At 36.7% G+C, this 16,939-nt stretch overlaps 1 protein-coding gene across 1 annotated transcript in view; it reads right to left on the bottom strand.

The window, feature by feature from the left end:
- The window catches only part of TAF15 (TATA-box binding protein associated factor 15), a 29,171-nt gene that overhangs the window by 4,705 nt on the left and 7,527 nt on the right, over positions 1-16,939 (bottom strand). Inside the window, 9 exon segments of the mRNA XM_030881941.2 lie at positions 1,302-1,431; positions 2,487-2,596; positions 4,484-4,516; positions 5,130-5,164; positions 12,513-12,633; positions 14,038-14,231; positions 15,901-16,003; positions 16,086-16,170; positions 16,253-16,304. Of these exon segments, the coding sequence (XP_030737801.2) occupies positions 1,302-1,431; positions 2,487-2,596; positions 4,484-4,516; positions 5,130-5,164; positions 12,513-12,633; positions 14,038-14,231; positions 15,901-16,003; positions 16,086-16,170; positions 16,253-16,304 (863 nt within the window).

Raw genomic sequence — 16,939 nt, 5'->3', positions numbered from 1 at the left:
AAAATGGTAATAAAAGGGTACATCTTATAGAGTTACTGTGAAGATCAAACTGAGTTAACGCACATAAAGTTCTTAGAACCATACCTAGCTCATAAACCACAGTAAACATGCAGTAAGTGTTAGTTATTATTAAATTAGGGTACAAAAAAAACAGTGAATTTATAATAACATGGGGAAATGACTATGTTAAGACGTTAAGTGAAAAAAAGCATGAGACAAAACTACATTTGGAGTATAATGATAAACTATTTTAAAAAAGTGGAAGGAAGGGGCTTCCCTGGTGGCACTGTGGTTGAGAATCCTCCTGCCAATGCAGGGGACACGGGTTCAAGCCCTGGTCCAGGAAGATCCCACATGCCACAGAGCAACTAAGCCCGTGCACCACAACTACTGAGCCTGTGCTCTAGAGCCCGCGAGCCACAACTACTGAGCTCGCCTGCCACAACTACTGAAGCCAACGTGCCTAGAGCCCGTGCTCCACAACAAGAGAAGCCACCACAATGAGAAGCCCGCACACCACAACGAAGAGTAGCCCCCGCTCGCTGCAACTAGAGAAAAAAAGCCCGCGCACAGCAACAAAGACCCAACACAGCCAAAAATTAATTAATTTATTTATTTAAAAAAAACTGGAAGGAAAAGTTAATACCAGTAGTTATCTCTATGTAGAGAACTATGGATGCTTTACTCCTTTCTTCTACTTTCCCATATTTTCTTATTTTCAGGGGGAAAAAAAGTCTTACTGTTTCTTCTAAGTATGTATTAAGATTATATTTTAAGGGAAATTAATCTAAATTTAAAAAGAATATAGTCAACCAGGCCAACCCTCTACATCTCTATCAGGGTGGCCTTAAGCACAAAGCATGACATAAGGAAATCTTTTAGACAGAGTTCATCTCATTTCTAAAGGTATGTAAAAACTCTGGCCTGTATTCTCAATAGAATATCTAAAAAAGTAAACATGAAGATAATCACCATCTACGAGAACATATTTTGACTTCAATACTAGAAAACATTTATCCAAACCACACGTTGAAACGATATGAATGAGGGACTTCCCTGGTGGCGCAATGGATAAGACTCTGCACTTCCAATGCAGTGGGCCCGGGTTCGATCCCTGGTCAGGGAACTAGATCCCACATGCATGCCGCAACTAAGGAGCCCTGGAGCCGCAACTAAGAAGCCTGCCTGCTTCAACTAAGGAGCCGGCAAGTTCAACTAAGGAGCCCGCCTGCCACAACCAAGAGCCAGCACAACCAAATAAATAAATTTTAAAAAAAAGAAACTATATGAATGAGGTATACCATCAAACCAGTCAATGGCTGCCTTAGCTGAAGGAGGGTCATCAAATGATACTGTTGCCTCCCCTTTTGGCTTTCCTGTGTCCTTGTCTGTGTACAGATTTATCATTGGTTTTCCAGTCTTCTTATTTGTCTGAGGAACAAACAAGTGGGTGTCAGTATTTTAAGAAAAAGTGATCATGAACCACATAGATAATTAAAATTTTATTTTTTAAAGGAATTTACATATCCATACAATAAATACTATCAACTTAACATAAAAATGAAGTTATCTGTAGGTTCTGAAAAAGAAAACTCTCTAAAATACATTAAGTGAAAAACAAACTAAAAAAATGATACACAGTATATACTGTTTTATCCATGTATAATTTCTTTAAACCCACAAAAAAGAAAACAGATAATACTTCATATAAATATATACCTTGTAAAACTTAAAAAAAAAAAAAAGACCAGGAAGAACGTTCACCAAGCAAATAAATAAATTACCATTAAGGCGTACACACTGGATTTTGTTGAGAAGGGAGTGGAAGACAAGAACTGTGTGAATTTTTTACAAATTTCATGTGTAATTAATAATTTCTTAAGAAATTTTTACTCTCCAAGAAGGAGGAAAAAAAAGTAATTCCACGGACACCAAAACAAGAGCAACTGCAAACTGATATCAGGCAAATGCTTCAATCTACTAACACTAATCTAAATGCTTTCTAGTTGGGAGATGAAAATATATGCATGAAACAAACAGTGCATGAGACACTTAAGTACAATAAAGTTATGAAATAAAGCATTATTATATTGGGCAAATATATAGCAGACATTAAATACCAACATAAAAAGTTGTTAGTAATAACTTGGGTTTTCATATGTTGGCATTTCAGAATATAAAAATGTTTTCACAATTTCATTTGGTTCTCACAATTTTAGGAGCTAGGCAGAGACTATGTTTAGAGTCCTAAGATTGAAAGCCAAAGCTGTGGAAGGCTGTGGAAAGGTACACACAAGCGAGGAATAAAAATCTTCATGTATTTTAGCAAACTTAGCAAAGGCCTACAGACATGGGTGAGCATGTGCATCAGGGAACTTTAAGAGACAAGCCTTACTGGAGTATGGGCTTATTATGTAACCTATGTATCTTAACCAGAATATGTCGATAATTATGAGATTTTCAACATAAGCCAATTTTTTACTCACCTTGATAATTCCTATTTGTTTAAAGAACTCCCCCACTTGATCTGTAGACACACCCTCCCCAAGTCCTTGTACAAAGATTGTGTTGTTATCTGAATTATCAGATTCTGAATCTATGGGGGGAAAAAAAACCATGATTAATTTTACATATTCCTTAGGTTTACTACATCCTATTTAGTAATCAAGAATAATAATTTATTATTCAATATTCAACTATTTCTGTGACCAAAAGGAAAAAGGACCAATACATGAAACCTCTTAGATAAACATGCAAAGTGGTCATAACAGTTATTTGGTAGGTCAATTCTCACAACTAAACTTCACGTAAAGTGGATCAAGTCCACACTATGTCAAATACATAGACCAATTAAGGGAAACCTTACAAATCTCACTCTTCAGATTCAGATACAGGACTCAAGCTCAGTAAGAGATGAAGAAAGTTAGTATAAAGTAGCATTCCTTTCTTTGGAGAGTTTTAATTCTTTCTGGCTAATCAATACTTTTAAAGCTTTCTAGTAGAAAATTGCCCAAATCTGACACCTTGAACTTCCAAGCAAGCCAAGCAGAATTGCTGGTTTCCCATTCATTGCAATAAGCTTTATATATACCAGAGAGTAGGGGCACCTTGACACACACCTTACCTTACATGCACACTTTTGGATTAGTATAACAAAACAAGAAAGATGCACATAAATTCAGTCCATCAAGGGATAATTCAGAAATTGCCATCCATATAGAATACTTTAGCATCTTAATAAAAACAAAAGTTCTGATTTCAATATATACAGCTACTGAGCCTGCACTCTAGAGCCCGCGAGTCACAACTACTGAGCCCGTGTGCCACAACTACTGAAGCCCACACACCTAGAGCCCGTGCTCCACAACAAGAGAAGCCACTGCAATGAGAAGCCCGCGCACCGCAACGAAGAGTAGCCCCTGCTCGCCGCAACTAGAGAAAGCCAGCGCACAGCAACGAAGACCCAATGCAACCAAAAATAAATAATTAATTAAAATTAATTAATTAAAAAAAAAATTTGGCTCAAATAGATTTTTAATCTCTACATAACTTTCAAAAGGCTCCAGGCAGCCTTGAATTTCATTTGAAAATATAAAGGTACATGAAATTAGTGACCTCTGAGGACTTCCCTGGTGGCACATTGGTTAAGAATCTGCCTGCCAATGCAGGGAACACGGGTTCGATCCCTGGTCCGGGAAGATCCCACATGCCGTGGAGCAACTAAGCCTATGCGCCACAACTACTGAGCCTGTGCTCTAGAGCCCGAGCCACAACTACTGAGCCCATGTGCCGCAACTATTGAAGCCCGCGCACCTAGAGCCCCTGCTCCGCAACAAGAGAAGGCACTGCAATGAGAAGCCCGTGCACTGCAACAATGAGTAGCCCCCGCTCGCCACAGCTAGAGAAAGCCCACGCGCAGCAACCAAGACCCAACACAGCCAAAAAAAAAAAAAAACAAAAAGAAAGGCACACGTAGAAAGATGTTTTGTAAAAAAGAAAAAAAAAAGAAAAGAAAAGAAAAGAAATTAGTGACCTCTGCCCAGAGTAAGACAATTCTCTCATATATGAATTCAGGTTTCTTAGGCCCACTGACCAGACTATCAATCCATTGTAATATTTTCTTAAACACAGCTATTCTACTTCTAATTCCCCAATCATACCAATTCTCTCATACTTGATTTGCAGTAATTAAACAAATAATGCTAATTAGCAGTACAAAATCAAGTATTTCTTCACAAAAGAAAAAGTAGAGAGCATGGGAAAGCACAAACATAGTAATTTTTCCTAGCAAACTTTCCAATCAATCCCCCTGAACTTTTCTTGCTGGTACATCTTTAGAAGTGAAGCTCCCTGGTTCTGGCAGCATTATCAAATCAAATCTTCCTCCTGTACTAACTCCTCCAAACACACACACTTCTCCTTTGAAAAAATGGAAAACTAACATTCTCTTAATGGCAGAGTCACAAACTACCATAAACCTTACCAGCATCTGGTCTGGGTCCATAATCCCTGTGACCTAAGGGAAAAGAAAAAGAAAAAGAAAAAGAAAGCTATTTAAGGCAACTCATAAGAAATCATTTAAAAACAGTAATAATAACCAAGGCATGAAAAGTCAATACTTCCAAAATCCTTGTAAGTAACCATCACAGATTTACAAAGTAAGTATATAAATTAAGTTTTATTAAAAGTTTAAGAAATCAAGATGAATGTCAATATTCCCTTAAACTTGTCCCAGACGGCACCAGCCACTTTGGCATTACGCTAGTATCACTTTTGTTAAGTTCTGGTTGTGAAGGCTGATTGGAAAACCGTAATAATTTAAAAACACCATGTCAGCTACCTTTATTAAAAAACATATTGACAAAATCCAGTGAAGGTCTCATTCATTGGTCACCAGACTCTTTCATGCAAATTCACTGTGTAGAAACCCATTGGACTGTTTGAGATCAACTTCGTCTTTTTAATATTTTGAGATATATATATGCATATATATAATTTTTTTTTAAGCACACAACACACACCAGCCTCAACAGAGTAAGAAAGGGCTTAGACTACGTCTGCGGGATATTGGTGGCTTTTAGGTTTATATAGCATTTCCACTGAAACATTTTGGGATACTCAGCACTTACCACCAAAATTTTTGAAGCCACCGCGGTCACCACCACTGCAGAGGAAAAATTGAAGAAATGATTTCTTCCTTAGGTCTCTAATGTGCTGAGCCCTGGGCTCAATCTATACTTAACTGTCACAAGTAGAGCGCCCAGGAAAACAGTAGCACCTCTAACTTTCCAGTAAATTTCATTTCATAGACTTCAAAATGTTGTTTTCACCTAAATGTTTCCCCAAGGATCTATTTCCACAAGGGTGCCTTTTCAAGCTTATTACAGAACATACCTAATATACTCTTATTTTAAAATTTTCCCAACCCCAAGCCAAAGGGATAATATTCAAATCCACTTAAACTGGAGGCACAAGAGGAAGAATGCTAAACATTCTTTCCAAGGGGAAAGAAATCATTTTAAAACAGTAATAATAACCAAGGCATGAAAAGTCAATGGGACAAAGTGAGAGAGTGGTGTGTACATATATACACTACCAAATGTAAAACCGGAAAAAAAAAAAAAGTAAAACCGATAGCTAGTGGGAAGCAGCTGCATAGCACAGGGAGATCAGCTCGGTGCTTTGTGACCACCTAGAGGGGTGGGATAGGGAGGCTGGGAGGGAGGGAGATGCAAGAGGGAAGAGATATGGGGATATGTATAGCTGATTCACTTTGTTATAAAGCAGAAACTAACATACCATTGTAAAGTAATTATACTCCAATAAAGATGTTAAAAAAAAATTTTCCAAAATCCTTGCAACCATCACAGATTCACAAAGTAAATATATAAATTAAGTTTTATTAAAAGTTTAAGAATTCAAGATGAATATCAATATTCCCTTAAAGGGAAATATTTTTGTTAAAGGGGATATTTTTGTTAAATATGAGAAAAAGACTAGGAGAAAAATATAAAGCAAGATTAAAATTTTGATAGCAGAATGGGAGAGGTAAAAACTTGAGCACTACGTTCTACTGTGACACCAAACGGTGGGTTTTATGAGATGAAGAAAAAAGTGAGGTACAAATATACACAAAAGTGAGACTGAATGAAAGCGGTCTTAAAAATTCAAATCATTCAGATATCTGGTAAAATGAGCACTAAAAGAAAGCATAACTTTAAACTGCCCTCCTATTCCATGCCCACTGCAACATGCTAGCTCTCTTCACAGCAGAGCTACTGACATTCATGCTGCCGAATGCTCTTGTACACCAATCAGTAGACCATATCAGAGACAGAATGCTACATACTCCACAAGAAAATGACTTTATTTGGCAATTTCCACTGCCAGGTAAGTCAATGGCCCTTGTGTGCATAGCTTTATGTAAGAAATCTAAGATCTCTCTTATCAAGAAACTCTTTAAATGCTCATACATTGAAAGCTTGTTTCTCTTAACTGAATTATGTAATCCTCTAAGATTCATGTGCTGACATGGATACAAAAACACCCGAAGTTTTCAGATGGTGATATCTAGTTTTCTAATACTACTAATCTTCTACTATAACCCAAGAAACTAATCCAATATACTAATGTCTCTTCACTGCTTAAAAGCCTCTGCTTTAGTAATAACCCTGCCCTCTAGACGGCCTTTCTTGAGCCATCCTGAGAAAAACCACTCTGACTAAATGAGAAAGAATTTTTTCTTTAGAAGTCTATTCTACTACCTCGACGTAAAAAAAAATTCCCTTGCAACTAGCATAGGTATGGACACACGCAACTTAACTCGCCATTAATTTTTATTTGATGCCCAAGAAATCTAAAAAGGAGAATAACAATATTTCAAGGCTATGCAGACAAAGCGAAGCTCAGGTCTTTCATATATATAGTTTCCTATTGAGTGTCTAAGACCTCTCTTTCAGAACATCACCCAAGCCCTCCCACCAACCCATACTTCTAAATGGCCTATATATCATAGCTTAACTCTTTAAGGAAAGGAAGCCAAACAGAGTTCTGAGATTAAATTGCTGAAAATCTTATTAGAAACAAGATATCTCAGGTTTCTTCAAAGATGATCATGAGAATTCTAAAAATGATGAAAAAAGAGCTAGTGAAAATATTAAATCGGGCTTCCCTGATGGTGCAGTGGTTAAGAATCCGCCTGCCAATGCAGGGGACAGGGGGTTCGAGCCCTGGTCCAGGAAGATCCTCCATGCTGCGGAGCAACTAAGCCTGTGTGCTACAACTACTGAGCCTGCGCTCTAGAGCCTGCGAGCCACAGCTACTGAAGCCTGCACACCTAGAGCCCGTGCTCCGCAACAAGAGAAGCCACCGCAGTGAGAAGCCCGCGCACCTCAACGAAGAGTAACCCTCGCTCGCTGCAACTAGAGAAAGCCCGCGTGCAGCAACAAAGACCCGATGCAGCCAAAAATAAATAAAATTTTTTTAAAAAAAGAATATATTAAACCCACATTCCTATGTCAGGACGTTAAAGTACCCAGGATAAAGTTTTTTTTTTTTAAATAGGATATTTGCACAATTAAGTGCTGGAAGAGGCACCACTTAATTATTCTGCTGCCAACTTAACCAAGTACCAAATAGTTTATCTGACCACAATGGAGGGAAAATATGCAATTTCATATATCAAGTAGTTCCTAAAATTTCTATTCTGGCCAGCAATATAACTTTGAACAATTTTTTAAAAAAGGACATACCCCTGGTAAAATATAAAGGATATAAAACAAATGACACTTTTATATGTTTATAATTTTCTATTCCTCCATACAATGGCATTTTAACTTAAGTCATCATTACTGAGCATTTCCTTTGAAAATTCAGCAGCTGAACACTTCAAACACAATGGCCGTAAATATGGAAACACCCATAAGTACATTCGAAAAAGTACTAGTCTTCAAAGTAGGAGTCTCAGGGTATAGTCTTAACTATCACTAATCAATCTTGAAAATTTGGACAAGTCAGTAATTCTCCCTAGGCTTCAGCTTCCTCCTTTGCAAAATAATGGTCTACACCCTTACTACCTGAAAGGTGGTCTATGGAATAGCAGCAAAGGCAAAACCTGGGAGTATCTCAGAAAAGCAAGCTCATCCCACACCTACTAAATCAGAATCTGCATTTTAGTAAGATTCCCAAGGAGTTCATATGTACATTACAGTTAGAGAAGCACTGGTCTGGATGACCTATAATTTTATGTGAGGCTTTCTTTCAAGTTCCAATGTTTCAGTCGCTTTTCTCTTTCCTTATTAAGAAATTTCATATTAATTAATTATAGTTCCTTACTAGGAAATTTATTATATTAAACACAGTAAATAAACCTCAAATAGTACCACTATTAAATCAGTTAACAGAAGATGGGCCTGTGGTTAAGAATCTTTCTTCAAATCTGCAGCCAAGTTACATGTCCCTTTTCCATAAACTAAGTTAAGGCCCCACTAGCAAATTAAGACACAAAGGCATGTGAACATCTGAGTCAAGATGTTGCCACAACAAATTTGTTTTCCTCCCAGAAAAAGAAACAAACTTGTACACATAAAGAATTTCTGAAGTAAGGACACTTTAATGTAAAGAAGTAAAGGTATTTACTAGAGACATAAGAATACTCAAAATTTATGGCTGAGTGCCCCCCGCATAGGAAAATCAATTGTATATTCTTGACTCAACTACAGAAATCGTCCCAAGTTCAAAACCACAATGAGCAGCCTACTCTAGGGTAGACTCTGAGGGTTCTTTCACTGTTACAGCATTACATATTTAGAGACGACAGTCAGATTTAATTTCAGGTGCTTGTCAAGAAAGAAAATATACTTTGACAGAGTCTCTATTCCCAAAATTTAATTTTTAAAAATCCAAATATATCTGTATTCAAGGACTAAAACTGCCAAGAAGTAAAAGGACAATATAGGAATCTTTATTCCCAGAAAATCCAATACACAGAGAGAAAAAGGAACTTAGCTAAATATTGAAAAAGATTAGTTTTTTAAAAACTGTTCTGTGTTTGATTTTTCATACTAGTAATTTACCAACATTTCAGAAGACCAAGAATCTACCATTCTAGAGCTGCACTATCCAATACAACATTTACTAGCCATATGTGACTGCTGACCTTTTGAAATATGGAGAGTCTAAATTGAGATGTACTCTAAATGTAAAATGCAAAATGGATTTCAAAGTCTTAGTATAAAAAAAAGAATGTGCATTATCTCAATAATTTTTATACTGATTACATAAAATATTTGTGATGTTAGATTAAATAAAATGTATTATCAAAATTAACTTCAGCTGTTTATTTTTCTTAATGTGGCTATTAGAAAATTTTACATTACACATATGGCTCACAGTTGACCCACATTATATTTATATTGGGCAGCACTGGCGGGACTATCACCAGCACACATGCACATTTTTAAGAGAGCTATTCAAAAACTCTTATAAGGGCTTCCCTGGTGGCGCAGTGGTTGAGAGTCCGCCTGCCCATGCAGGGGACACGAATTTGAGCCCCGGTCTGGGAAGATCCCACATGCCGCGGAGCGGCTGGGCCTGTGAGCCACAGCCGCTGAGCCTGCGTGTCCGGAGCCTGTGCTCCGCAATGGGAGAGGCCGCAGCGGTGAGAGGCCCGCGTACCGCAAAAACAAAAAAACTCTTATAAGAAGACATTCAAAATTTAAGATAACTTTTTTGAGACTTGAGATATTAAAGCCTAAAAAATCTACTTAACTTGATGACATGCTAATAATGGAAAATGGTTATCTATAAAGTTCTAGTAATTTTGCAATACATTCAGCACAATGCTAAAGTTAAAAGCACTGAGAAAATGTATGGCCTTAAGCTTCTAGTCCAGTAGGAGGCCACTGATCTACTTTAGATAACAATTAGAAATTCAATCTCTTTTCCTGCAACTGCTTTTTCAAAGAAAAACACTGTTTCCTATAGTCCCTATAGTCTTCATGTTTCTCTTCCAAAATTGGAAAGCTGACAGCTTCCTTTGGTCTGAATTCTTCCTGCAGTCAAGCAATCATACAACTTGAGTCTAAGAATGTCATATCCTTTACCACACATCAAACCTTCACCTGCACACTGTGCCCCTTCTTTAATTATAAACCCAACTAATGCCAGATATTCTTCAAACAGCCCTGAAAGGATCATATTTTCAACCTTGCTATTTTTAAGTAAGATGATTACAAACACAAATGGGAGTGTTGATGAAGACTAACAAAAAATGTTTGGGTATTTCTGGTACTTAAATGTAAAACTAAGTGTAAGGGGAAAAAAAGCCCTGAAACTGGGCTTTTTTTTTTTTTTTAATTTGAAACACTTCACCCCTGTAAATAAGCTAAAAATCACATCCTGAACAAGATATTGTGGCACATGAAAATTATATGAACTTCGTATTTCAGTATCCATAAATGAAGTTTTATTGAACACAACCATGTTTATTCATTTATACAGGAGCAGAGCTGAGCAGTTGCAAAAGAAACCGCATGGCCTGCAAAGCCTCAATTATTTACTATGTGGCCTTTCACATAAAAAGTTTGCCCATCCAATATAGAGAGTAAGTATAATCATCCACATAAATTTCCTAAAAAGGCCTTTCATGCACATTCCATTTACTGGCTAAGGGGGTGGGGTGGGGAGAGGGAGGGAGTATACAGACAGCAACTGGGTAAGACCTCTCCCCCAAAAACCCTACCCCTGACTTGAACCAGATCACCATCATTTTGACCTAATACATCCTGGGCTTCTACACAAGATTTTGTTTGAAGAGGTTCTAAAGTTAAATAAAAAGATTTGAAACTCAAAAACTTAGTTCATGATTCAGTACCTGGGCCAAAAATTATACTGAAATGTTGCCAAAGAGGTTTATCGAAGTGCTTAAAACTGGTATGCCCAGGGTTGGTTAAGATACAGATCTTCCCTCTTTTAGCAGGAGGATCACTCAAGGTCCTTTCAACTCTGATTCTAAGATAAGTCATCTCTCAAAAACGAAAACATACTTTTAAAGACTTCCCTACCCTCCTCCTCCTGAAAAGTGGGGTTCTACCATTCTCCGTCAGACACTGTCATAGTTTCAGAGATAATCTATAGATATAATTATAACTTCCTTATGAAGAAAATTAAACCTATGATATGCTGTAAAACGTATAGCATCCCAAGGCAGCCAATTATCTAAAACACATTAACCAGAAAATCACATATACCTGTTAGTTATCTTGTTTGGGATTCTGTTTGAGGGAGCGAGGCTATTAGGTAGAGAGTAAGCACCATACCACTCTACGTCGTTCACTTACATCCACATGATAATGAAGAGGCATACAATATACTTGTTTTACCTTAATAAATTGACTTCGGCTATCAATCAAAAGACATTTAATGTTCAAGTCTTATAAAAATTTATCAAATATGTTTAGACTTTAGATTTGCCAGACCAAAGCACTATACACTAAACAGAGAGAAAGTCAATGAGATCAAATTCCTGGCTCACTTGAAAAATTAACAGTGCTGTATGTAACTGATTTTCTCAGGTCACCTCAGGGAACAGACAACAGTCCCTAAGAAGCAAAAGAGTGACCTGGTATTGATATAATATTGTCAGTTAACAGGCTGACAATTTCAATTCCCAAGGAACACAAATTATCTTTTAAGCCTGTATATTTTACACATGAAATGTGCAACCTACAAACCTCATCTGAGGACAATAAATGTCAATTACTTTTTCATTCCTATTTTTAGAGCAAAAGCGCTAGACTTACACATATATTTGAAAGTAATTTTAAAGCCACCTTTCATAACATATGCCATAAATACCAAAACCTGGTAACACTAACAATGGAGAAAAGGAAAGCTGAATTAAAAAGTCATTCCTTTTCCACAGCTTAGTCTAGACAAAATATGCAACGGTATGTGACATTGCACTAATTATCTCAATAATTGTTTACTTAAGAATGGGGACAAAACAGTTCAGTTACATAAAATCTTTCTCTCATTTGCCAACCCCAAATCTATAATCTGCTGTTGCCTCCTAATATTTTCCCTTCCCAAGGGGATTCAAGATTAAAGAACAGCCTCTCCACCTTCCAATCTAGAATTAACTTACCTTGTATTTTCTACATATAAGACACTTGGATTTCCCAGAGTCATCTTTTAAAGGAGTTTAGAGTCAATAGCTCTGGCAGGAAAAACATAGTTAAGTGGTTTAACCACACCATAGTAGGGGACTTTTCTCCATTGGTATTTAATATATACCACATAAACTAACGGCTAACAAAGCCTATTTTGAGGTAATTTATGTGACATCTTAAGACTGAAAATAAATTTTGAATTTCTGTCCTCTTCTCTACAACATAATCTTTTATAGGCCTCTTAACTAAATCAGATGATGGAATCAAACCAGCTAAGTAACAACAAAAAAAAAAAGAAGAGAGAGAGAGAAGAAATGTAGACATCTGTACCTAAAAACTTACCTTGATCCTGTCATAGGACCTCTTCCATCCTTGTCATATCCCCCACGCCCTCTACCTCCTCCCTGTGACCCGCCATATCCTCTATTATCTTCTCCATACCTACTCACATCACGACGGTCATCTACAAAAAAGAAAATTAATACATACATACATAAACAACTTGAAATTTCTGACAAAGGCTTTCCACAACATAATATTAAATAGCTCTTTAGGTCACCTGTGACCTTCAGAAAATGGCACATGTGCACAAAACTCAAATGCAAGTCAACATAACACCATCTGGAATTAAATGTATGAGACTTATATGTGTGTCAAATTCCATTCTACCAAAGTCAGACAGCAAAATGGTGATGTGGATATCACCATTTGATGTGAAGATAATATGGAGTAGTTTGAGTAAAGTACATTAGGTACAGAACTCTAATAAATTAAAAGAATACCCTGATCTTAGGGACTTCCCTGGTGGCGCAGTGGTTAAGGCTCACGCTCCCAATGCAGGGGGCCCGGGTTCGATCCCTGGTCGGGGAACTAGATCCCACAGGCATGCCGCAACCAGGAGTTCACATGCCACAACTAGGGAGCTGGCAAGCCACAACTGGGGAGCCCACCTACCACAACTAAGGAGCCCACAAGCTGCAACTAAGACCTGGTACAACCAAATCAATCAATCAATCAATAAATACTTTAAAAGAATACGCTAATCTTAAAAGTTATTTTTCATGTCGAAAATATTTCAGTGTAAATCAAACACAGACAAGGAATAACTAGATTTTCAAACTGAGAGATATTCAGTGAATATATTCAATGAAGAAGATATTCAGTGAATGAGCTTCCACTCTTACTCATTCACTTGTTCATTCATTCAACTATTCAACAAATATTTATCGAGCAGGTACAAAAATGAGTAAGGCAGGACCTTCGCCCTTGAAGCATTCATTTTTATGGCTGATCAGATTCCTAAATATCATGATATATATAAAAGAAAGAATGACTGGTCCTTCTTAGTTGAGGTTAGAGAAGGCTAATATAGGATCATTATTTCCTCAAATCACATACAGCACCAGTACCAAGATAACTGGTAGCATGGACTTCCCTGGAGGTCCAGTGGTTAAGACTCCGTGCTTCCACTGCAGGGGGCACAGGATCGATCCCTGGTCAGAGAACTAAGATCCCACATGCCACACAGTGCGGCCAAAAAATAAAAAATGTTTAAAAATTAAATTAAATTATAAAAAAGAACTGGTAGCAGCAGCATTCATTGTCAAATGATCAGTTGACTGAGACAACAAAGGAAATTCAAAAACTCAGCCAGCAAAAAATCACGTGACCATCTGGAGTCTCCAAGAAGTTCAGAAATATCAATCTAATAAACTAGTTTTGATGGACATGAGACAGAACATATGTTCAGGGTGACTCTAAATTCTTACAAACAGTTGAAATCCTCTGTGGGTCTTTTAATACAGAATTCAATACACAATTCTATGAAGGGAAAAAAGGAAAAATAATAGAGGTCAGCATATCTTACCTTGTGTGTGGTGGCTGTAATTTTCCCTTTGTGAATGGTAGGACTGCTGGTTTTGATTATAGGAATCATGCTGCTGATCATAATTTGACTGCTCAGCATAAGAGCCGTGATGTTGATCATAGCCTGACTGCTGGTCATATGAATCTTGTTGACCATAGTCTGACTGGTCATATGAAGGCGCTCTTCCACCTTGGCTAAACAGAAATCAAGAACTTGAGCGATTTTACAGAAGGACTGTTTACTGCAGCAGGCTGACTGAGACTGATTGCTATAAGAGGCCTGCCCAGCTAGACCTCATCCACATTTACTACCCTTTTCTGGTAGGAATCATTTAGCTCTTTTATCTACAGAATCTTATCACCAATGGAATGACTTTCAAACAACAGTTCTACTATCACTGAAGAGGTGTCACATTATGAGAAAAAACACACACACCTTTGAAAACTGTAGAGAAGCAAGAAAATCACTATGGTTTTTATCATCTCCTTGAATTAAAAAAAAAATTAAAGATGACATAAAGTACAGTAATATGTCTGACTCTTTAACAAACATGACACAGCAAGTGCTGACTCCTTTTAATAGTTACAGTAAAAGGCTCTATCTCAGTTTTAACAACAATATTATTTAATAATATTTTGGGGACTATTTTCTTATCTTTAGAACCTTACCTTTAGTACATTCTTCTAAGCATCTTCAATAATAGTAAATTTTAGAAAATAGCAATAAATCATTCAAAGTTTTAATCTGCTGAGTAAGAGGAAGGAACTTGCTTTGTGATGCCATTTTTTAACTGAAACAAAGTCTAACTACCAAATGAGACTGCTTTATTTTCTCTTGCAATTCAAAAAGAAAATTCTAAGTATGTTCTGAGCAATATGACTATTAATTACCTACTCTCAGGATGGGAATGTTGAAAGAAACACTTAATTGGATTTGAGTTCTAATGTTTACTCAAAAAAAAAAAGGTGGGGGGGGGGACAAAAATGGCCTCACAACTTAATAGTCACATCTTACTCTGCATCAAATGATCAAAACAATCTAATAAAGATCGGTTCCCCAACTCCCTACCCAAAGCACATCACAAAGGTCAGAACCCTAGACCTTCACTTTAGAATGACTGTCAAACCAAATCTAACATTTCTCTTTGGTCCACATTTATACGTCACATTACCAAAAATGCATCCTTATGAAAAGGTTCTCCTTAAATTTAAAACTAACCAGGCTTGAAGAGCCTTCTAATGTAACACGCTTTCTGGATAGTATTCCCTACATTTGTACTTTGTAAAGCAGAGTAAAAAGTAAGTTGCTATTACTAAAATTAATAAGTACAGGCTCCTCAAATCAGAAAATTTTAAAAAAATATATAAGACCTGTAAAATTGCTAATATTCACCTACCTATATTAACAATTAAAACATTTTTTAGGGTATTTGAAATAAGTGCATAGGTTTTAGCACTTTTTTCTTTAATATTTTTGCCCCTGAAAAGGACATTAAATACATTAAAATGGTTAAAAAATAAAATGGAAATGAAAAGCAAGCATTGATAAGTCTCCTTTTATAGGCAGGTTTTTATTTCATCTCAGGTATAAAGCAGAGGTTCAAATTTTACATTTTAACATTTAAATCATGTGCATTCATTTACAGCTAAACTAATTGTACAAATAATACATCATAAGAATCAAATATCAATATTGATAATCTCCACATTCTTTATAATACAAAACTGTGAAATTCATACACCATCAACACTTTTCTGGGAAAAAAAAAAAGTTTAAAGCTGGGACTTTGTTAGTGAAAGCTGTTTAATACCCAAAGTGTTATTTCCACTTCCCAACACCTCAGTACTTTCACTGTTTCCTTACCCTCCTGATGATTCCATGTTTTGCTGTGCCTGGTTATTATAAGATTGCTGGCCATATGAGCTCTGCTTTTGATTCTCATAACCACCATAGGACTGTGAATAACCTAAAGATTAAATAGATATACCATTTAGGAAAGGTTCTGATTTTAAATTTCTAAAACAGCAAATTTAACAAATCAGTCCAACCTGATTGGCTTTGTCCGTAACAGGAGTAGCCGCCATAGTTCTGCCCATATGAAGAATCAGTAGTTTGCCCATAGCCAGAATAGCTCTGAAATTTAGGTAAATACAAGTTTCACTGCATATTTAAGATTAAAACTATTTATAAAGAACTCAATTTATATTTAACCTACTTGTGGTGCTTGTCCATAACCTTGGCTGCCTTGATTTCCATAGGAAGAATAACTGTAAAAGAAAAGTGTACTACTTGAAAGAAATGTGCTAGAATTTAAAAGCTTAAATTAACCCTATCTTCATTTTCAACTTTCAACTCAAATACAAGCTTCTTTCCTGAGAAACTGTGTTCGAGTCTAAATTGAAAGGTGATAACCAAAGACTGTCAAAGACATAAATAAAATCATGCCCAGACCTCTTAAATGCCAAACACACACCAGAAGTTTTGCTTTGACAATCTCCCACAAATAAACAAAACTTCACCAGAGCTAGAAAATTCCAACAGAATTATGCTTGGATGGGTGGGAGGCTGGGGGTGGAGGGGAGTGACTACATGGTAGCAAGACCCATAATAAATATCTGAAGCAGAAAAATAATGACTCTTTAAGTTAGAGCTTTAATCAATTTAGCTGTGCTGTGACAGATTAATTTCTTCCTACCATTTGCCTTAAATTTGCCTCTAACATCCTAGAAAATGCACAGTGTGGCACTAAACATCCAATTGTTAGTGCCTCAGTAATGAGAGGCATGTGTATCTTCAGAATACTATCATAGAACGAAAGTATATTGTATCTCCAGTGTCACAACATAGGATGGCATAGTTTGTTGACTGAATGAATACATGCAGCTTTCTCGGAGTTGAACTT

The sequence above is a fragment of the Globicephala melas genome, chromosome 20 (genome assembly GCF_963455315.2).
Source record: "Globicephala melas chromosome 20, mGloMel1.2, whole genome shotgun sequence".
NCBI lineage: Eukaryota > Metazoa > Chordata > Mammalia > Artiodactyla > Delphinidae > Globicephala > Globicephala melas.
Note: the sequence above shows the minus strand (reverse complement) of the source record. Positions and strands in the feature narration are given on the sequence as shown.